Here is an 8105-nt window from a genome sequence, read left to right as displayed (position 1 = left end):
TGTGAGGTTTATTCTAAAACATCTTCCTATATTAGTGAAAGTCATATTTCCTCATTTGTGACATTACCAGAAGGTGTGTTGAAGGAAAAAAAAAAAAGAAGTTTGGAACAAAACAATATAACCACTGAGAACAGCAAATGTAGGAAAAAGAAGGTTTTTTTTTTTGGTATTAATTAATAGCTGAAGCTAATGTTACCACCTGTGTACAATTAAAACAATATTCGTAAATGTGCAACAATGGTAGGAATTATTCTAACTAGAACAATGTATTTTGTTCTCTTCATATGTGTCCTAATGGCAAAAATTAGGGAAATTTCTACCTTCAGAGCCAAATTCAGTTTGGTTATATGAGTATAAATCCTGAGTAATTTCACTTCCAATAGTGGTGTTATCTGCATTTAGCTGGTAACTGAAACATCAGGGCCAAATGTGTGTTAATCACCCCCAGTGTTTCCCTGCCCCATATGCATTTTAATTGATACCCCCATGCACAGTAGTGTGTTCTTAGGAAGAAAGAGCAAAGTGAAGAAAGACTTGGGGTTTGATCCTGGGAGTCTCATATTGAACGTAAAGCAAGGAGGACTGACAATCTGGCACTTACAGGTATTTAGGTGCCTAAGGCTGCAGAGAGGCGCTTTGTGGGATTTTCAGAAGTGCCTAGGTGCCTAACTACCATTTTATTAAATAGCAAGTACCTGTGCCTCTAACCAAAGATTGCCTGGATTGTGATGTCTTGGGTTTTCAGTGCTCTTTGCTTGATGTTTGTGAGGATAGAGCAGGAACAAGTTAGTTTTCATCAAGCACTATTTCTTGTGAATTATTTGGTCACAGGGTTATGACCTGCTCTAAGGCTATTTTAAAATGTTTTTACAATGACCCTGCATGTCTGTCTCCTCTCTGAAGTCCACAGGCCCAGCCCAGTCATCACCTAGTTATTTTCCAATTTCTGTTTCTGTGTATGCTGGGGTTCCACACATCTTTGGGTGTCTCTTGGAGGGAACCTAGAAGCCTTGCTGATATCCTAAGGAGGGTTAATGAGGGTGAAGCAGTTCTCTTTTCCAGAACTGCTAACCAGAATCTAAGGTAGGGAGCTCTGAGGAAACTTAAGAGCTACTCTGGAGAGCTGATACTTTTTAGGTTTGTATATTTTAGTTTATTGCTTGTAAAACAGCATAGCAGGAGAACGGCTAGAGACTGTTGCCAACTTTTTGTCAATTTGGGTTTCAGGCCCTCCTGAAATGGCTAGTATGTCAGCAGCAGGCCCAGAAAGCAGGCCAACAGCAGTTTTGGCAGGCCCAGATAACAGCACAACAACAGCAAGAGCAGTTTCAGAAGCTATTATTTCAGGGGCATGTCACCATGGACAAGTTGGCTACTTCAAGCAGCAGTTCCAGCTCCACCCTGTCTAAGTACAGAGGCCTGTCTGATCAAGTTTGAGTGAGTGGCTACCATAACCCAGGGGTGTCACAACCAGGTCTTGGGTGGTCAATCAGACCTAGTGGTCAGAGTAGGAGTCAAGCTGAGTCAGTACCAGAAGATCAGAAGCTGAGACAGGCAAGAGGGCAAACCAGGAGTCAGGTATCAGCAGGCAGGCAGGGCCAGGTACTGGGAAGTCAGAGTCCAAGACAGGCCAGAGGGTAAATCAAGAGTCAGGTTTGGGCAGGGCCGCAGGCTCAGAAGCTGGAGTCTGGGATCTCCCACACTCAGGGTCTGAAGCAAGGCAGTCTGAATTGTTGCTCATACAACTCCCTGTCATGGCTTCCTGGCTTAAGTACTAGTGCCAGCCAATCAGTTGGCTGGGAGGAGCTGCTACTCAGGTCCTGCTGTGCGGTTCTTCCTGCTAGTCCCAGCTTCACAAGGTCCTCTGGCAAGAGTCTAGCATAACCTTCCTGGGGTGATGTGGAGGGGTCAGTGGGCTAACACCCCCTAGGACTCCCACTTCTAGTCCTGCAGGTTCTTACAATGGGTTACTGAGCCATGGCCCCCTGAGTGAAGAGGCCACTGCTGCTGACAGGGAATATGCCAATGACTGATGGTATTATTGTTTAGGGCATACCCTGAGAGTTACTGGTACAAATTCCTCTCAGAACTGTGACCTCCCAACACCAGCAAATAGGTCAGTGTCTGAGGTGTGCATCAGGGCAGAATTTTGCCCTTTAATTTTAGGTCTTAATCAAAGTCAGGAGTTGTAAGGTTCAAACATTCATCTGTCACGTATTTATTCACTTCCATTTCATTTGAATTATACCAGTAAAAGATCCCAGTTTCATAATCATTTAAAAAGAAAAATCACCTTGCCCTTCCTATAAATCAATGTGTAGCAGAAAAGGGAATGGTGGTGTTGGTGTCACTAGGCCTAAGTAAACCAAAGTTGTGACTACAGGCCTGAGTGAACCAGAGGTCTTCCATGCTGTGAACTTTAACCAGCCTAAGCTGCTAAGAGACAGCAAGCAAAATGTGTAACTGTCAGCAATTTCAGCTTGCAGATGCAGGGGAGGAGGGGGAGAGAGGGGGAGAAAAGTCTACATGCATCTGTTCTGTGAAGGCCAGAGATAAGCTTGTGGATGAGAACTTTTTCTAACACGCTGAAATGTAATGCCTAATGTAGCTGCTGTTGGGAAGGGAGGGGTGAGGGGGAAAACCGAACAAAAGGCTTACACAAACAAGGGGGGTATAAATGCTGGGATCCCGCCTGCGCGCGGGTGTGCAGGATTTGAGAATGCTTTTCTCCCTGGCACCTTATTTTGGGCTCAAATAAACCTGGTTTTGCTTCTCCACCCTGGTGTGATAATTAGTGCGACGCACACCGGGCAACGAACCTGCTGTTGCTCCGCCTCGGGCTCTTTGAGCCGGCAACAGTGGCATCACTCACAGAAGCTATCAGTAGTAAAAATGGTCATTTATAACAGAGGCCACACTTGAAATGTCATAGACTTGATATTCAGAAGTGCTGATCACCTGCTGTTCCCGTTGACTCAACTAAGGCTCTGGGAATTTAACACTTCTGGAAGAATCTGGCTATAGGTATCCTAAGTTGGGCTCACCAGAACTGAAGCATACAAAATCAGAGGCCACTTTTGAGAAGTTGGTCTTAAAGCGATAAACTCTGGGCCAGTTCCTACAGGTTGCCTTCTGAAGTCAATGGTCATAAGAGCTTCTTTTAAACATCGGCACAGAGGAAGTCATTGGCAGTACACAGGTTTTACTGATCCTACAGAACCTAGGAACTATGCTCCATGTTCTTGAGCACCATCCACTAGCACTTTGTCTATTAACTATTTACATATACACAGCCATAGAGCACTCCTGCAACAAATAGGACTACTTGTGTAAATAAGGAAAGCCCGTAAATGATCCATGAGATTTTTTCCTTCAGATTTGCATTACTGTAAAAGTCAGATAGTGAGTCAAAGGGAACAACACAAGGAAAGACCCAAGGAGAAAAGTTCAGGAAAGGAAGGTAGAGAAGAGGGAAATGCAGCAACATCATGAGTCTGCTTCTGCTCCTATTGAAATCAGTGACTAAATTTCTGTTGACTTCAACACCATTGGATCAACACAATTGTATCTTTTAGGATCACCTTTGTCTGGATTGTCCTCATCCATCCCTCCACGAACACAAGTTGACGCCACACCATTCTATTTTGTTGTGAGCACATTCTTTCCATTTCTAGCCAAAGAGTTTTGTCATGGGATCGGCCCAGTGCACTTTCGGTCTGACCAGCGATCGCTTGTGGTCTCTGGGGATCCAGTCACTGATGCGGATTGTCCACCTATTGTCTTGCCTGCAGACTACATGACCCGCCCATCTTTGCTTTGCGTCATACATCGCCTGCACTACATCATTCACCTCTGTACACCTTCTGATCTCCTCATGTGATCACGGAGTGAAATCTTACATATTTGCCTTTCCATTGCTTTCTGGGTGACAGCAAATTTTTCTTTCTTCACTTTCATTGTTGACCAGCTTCCTGCTCTGTATATCAAAGCTGGCAGAACATTGGAGTTAAACAGTTCTTTCCTTTTCTTCATGGGCAGTTCACCATCCATTAAAGACGTCTTTATTTCGTTGAAACTTGCCCACTCCACCTTTCTCCTCCTACTGCATTCCCCTTTGAACGAGTTCTCTTCTCAGCTGCTGACCAAGATAAATATATTTGTCAACCTCCTCAATTTCTTTCCCATTTACAGTGATGATTCCTTCTGAACAATGCTCATTCTGCATCCACATTGTCTTCAACGTGTTCACTTCCAACTCAATATCATGCAAAAGTGTTTGCAGTTGCTGCAAGTTGTTCTCTTTTAGAATACCAATTTGAAAATCCTCTCATTACTAATGTTAATCTATTTGTATTTGTTATCTATTTCTATACTGGCATTGGAAATTTGCTTGGTTTTATAAGTTTCTGCAGAATTGAATCTTGAAACAGGATCACGTGTTGGGTAAAGAGTGTAGAATTCAGAGAATTTTAAATGGAATTTAAATATCTTTTCAGAACAGTATAAAAACTGGGTGGGTTCTGAAGTCCTGATAACTGTTCTTTAATATAAATCAGTGTGCACACAATTCTAGCTGGAATTATCCCAGGTAAAATATTCAATTGTTGGCAGCTATAATGTGCAAACTGATTAACTTGCTTTTGAGACTTTGAATTTTAACTAATTAAAAAGGCAAGAATTAAAGTCTGTGCTTAATATTCTATTAATATAAAATTCCATTTGTGATCATATTCCAGTTTCTCACAGTAAATACATAACATTACCACCCCCACACTTTCACTTCTCTATTTTTGTTTCATTGCAAGCTACAAGAGCTTGAACCCCCGCAAAGCAACCAGATTTCTGCTTGCATCCGAAGAAGTGGGTATTCACCCACGAAAGCTCATGCTGCAAAACGTCTGTTAGTCTATAAGGTGCCACAGGATTCTTTGCTGCTTCTACGGAACCAGACTAACACGGCTACCCCTCTGATATTTGACAGATTTTTATGATTTTTCTGTGATCAAGGGTCTTCTTGACAGTTCCATTTGTGTCATTTAGGTTCATACATCCAAATGGATGAATCCAACTTTGACTTAAACTCATTTCCAGACTACTTTGATGAGTATGGGAACTTCACTAATTATAATGGCACTGGTAATGTGTGTGAAATGGATGACCTCCACGCATTTGGTGCCCATCTCACTACCATCCTGTACTCTCTTGCTTTTGTTCTTAGCCTGCTGGGAAATAGTTTGGTGTTATGGATCCTAATGAAGTATGAAAGCCTTGTGTCTTTAACAAACATCTTCATCATGAACCTTTGCATCTCCGACCTGGTCTTCTCTTGCATGCTGCCCTTCTGGATCGTGTATCATTTGCATGGATGGATTTTTGGTGATTTTCTCTGCAAGGCTGTGAATGCTGTTTTCTCCATCAGCTACTACAGTGGTATTGTCTTTTTGACCATAATGACTATTCTCCGGTATATGGCAGTGGTGAACCCCTTGTCGACCTTGAGTACTCAGACACGCCAGTGTGGCATTCAGGTGAGCTTGGCCATTTGGGCTGCTAGCATATTAGTTGTGGTTCCTGAGATGATTTTCACCCAAGTGCAAACTGATCTGGATGGTTTCAGTACCTGCGATTACACTGACTCCTATTGGAAAAGGGTAGAAATTTATCAGCGAAATGTCTTCTTTCTCTTTTCCTTTGCTATTATTGTATTTTGTTACATCGAGATACTGAAAATTCTGCTCAGAACAAGATCTCATAGGAAGCACAGAACTGTGAGACTCATCTTTACCATTGTGGTAGCTTTTTTCCTGAGTTGGGCACCTTATAATATATTCTGTTTCCTGCAAACTTTGCCAGCTCATTACATCTTTCTGAACTGTGAGATTCAAAAAAACATTGCATATGCCTTCTACATCAGCCGCAAAATTGCCTTTTCCCACTGCTGCCTCAACCCTGTGCTCTATGTATTTGTTGGGGTCAAATTCAGAAGACATTTGATGCACCTATGCAATTACCTCTGGCCATGCAATAATGGGAAAATCTCCAGCCCCAGGATTTATTCTCATGGCAAATTCCACTATGAAGATGCTTCCATTTACTGAAGGCTGCTCTGCAGTGCTAAGCATGAGTGAAATGTTAATGGCTTTAAAATCTGAATAACAGTTGATTTTAGAGGCATTCACCTGATGACACAAATTTATTCTTTGTGAATATTTGAGTTGTGGAGAAATAATAGAAAATGTATTTCCATGGGGAGGGGGTAACCATCTATTTTATTTACAGATATCATCTCTAGGCTTTTCTAGTTAAGGGGCCAATTTCTGCTCTCGCTTACATTCCTGCAATTCCATCATATCCAATACCATTGAAGCAGAGTAAATGAGACCAGAACTCACCCAATCTCTACTTGGGATTAAGCCAGGTTTTATTAGTTTGGCAGTAGCTACATAAATCAGAATACCTGATGTTTTCAAGGTAAACTTTTCACTGTTGCTGTGTACAAAGCTATTAATATTGTAAGCTTAACACAAACCCATTTTCTGATCCTCAATAGGAAGTTTTGGTGGTTGATGCGTGGTAGAAGGAATTAAGTTAATGAGCGTGTTAATACTTTCTTAATTCTTGTAAATTCATAGTATAGAGTGAAGAATCAGTCGGCTTCATTTCTTGTTTTGATAGTGATATCTCAATAGATATTTTCCTTTATTTGTAAAATAAATGTTTTTTCTCTAGAAAGCTAGAATAGTAGGTCTTAATGTAAATGCTTGTTTTGCAGTTCCAGCTGGTTTTTAAAATACTTCATCTATAACCCACGAAAGCTTATGCCCAAATAAATTTGTTAGTCTCTAAGGTGCCACAAGTACTCCTCATTCTTTTTGCTGATACAAACTAACATGGCTACCACTCTGAAACCTGTCACACATGTTTGAGTATACCAGCTTATGCATACAAATACGAGATGTGACTATGCAACTCGGGTATTTGCATCTTCGTCTAGCCAAGTTAGGCACCTACCTATGTGTGCAAATACCTGATTTGCTGTGTGAGCTTTTTGATATTTATATGCAGCATTTAGGCATGTGCAAACACTTGCATGCACACAGCTTTGTGCCCAAAGCACAAAGCTTTCAGGCACTTCCCCCCCCAGCCCCTTGGCTGGGAACGGGAAACCGTGGCTAATGGGAGCTGCTGGGGGCAGTGCCTGAAGCAACAGCCACACATACCCCTGCACCCCTCCTTCTGCAGGGTCCATCAGCTTCCCAGAGCGCCGCAGGGGCAGGGCAGGCAGGCAGGCAGCCTGCTCTGCCCACAGTGTGCATCACGCCGGAGCCTGCTCCCTGAGCCCCTCCTGCAGCCAAACCCCCTGCCCTGAGCCCCCTGCCACGCCCCACACTCTTCCTGCACCCTGACCCCCTGCTGCACCCTGCACCCCAACCCCCTGCCCTGATTCCCCCTGCCGCACCCTGCACACCCTGACCCCCTGCCACACCCATCACCCATCCTGCACCCCACATCCCAACTCCCTGCCCTGAGCCCCCGCCACACCCCACATCCCTCCTGCACCCCTTGGGGGCAGGAAGGGGGCGGAGTTGGGGTGGGGATTTCGGGGAAGGGGTTGGAATGGGGTCAGGGAAGGGGCGGGAAGAGGCGGGGCAAGGGCAGGGCCTCATGGAAGGGTTTGGAGTGGGGGCAGGGCCGATGGAGGCGGGAGGGAGGTGTCAGTACATGCAGCCCTCTGGCCAATGTACTGGCCCTCATGGTCATTTGAGTTTGAGACTCCTGATCTAGTCTGACCTCCTGCAACAATCATTTTAAATGCAAATGTATTTTTAAATTGTTAATTCAATTGACTTGGGTTTTTTATGTATTTTCAATACAAAACTATATATTATTGCAATGGGATTATTGAGGTGTTAAACACATAAGTCAAGAAGTATTAACTGAAGATTTTCAGGAGAACTGACACTCTGCCACGTTTTCAACCTGTATTTTCCCTCCAAGCCACGAGTATTACATTTGTTGCCTACTCACATTACAGATGCTCTGGAAACCAGTGCTTGCAATTCCTTAACCTTGGTGTAGACTCTCAAACATAACATTGAATTTAT

General features: G+C 43.4%; 1 protein-coding gene across 1 annotated transcript; it reads left to right on the top strand.

Annotated features, from left to right (window-relative positions):
- The first annotated feature begins 4946 nt into the window (after nt 1-4946).
- On the top strand, nt 4947-7415 carry XCR1 (X-C motif chemokine receptor 1). The gene has a single exon (XM_045003269.1). The coding sequence runs from the start codon at nt 5055-5057 to the stop codon at nt 6096-6098; it is 1044 nt and encodes a 347-aa protein (XP_044859204.1). The 5' UTR covers nt 4947-5054; the 3' UTR covers nt 6099-7415.
- The last annotated feature ends 690 nt before the right edge of the window (nt 7416-8105 follow it).

The sequence above is a fragment of the Mauremys mutica genome, chromosome 2 (genome assembly GCF_020497125.1).
Source record: "Mauremys mutica isolate MM-2020 ecotype Southern chromosome 2, ASM2049712v1, whole genome shotgun sequence".
Lineage (NCBI taxonomy): Eukaryota > Metazoa > Chordata > Testudines > Geoemydidae > Mauremys > Mauremys mutica.
This window is presented reverse-complemented; position numbering and strand designations above follow the sequence as displayed.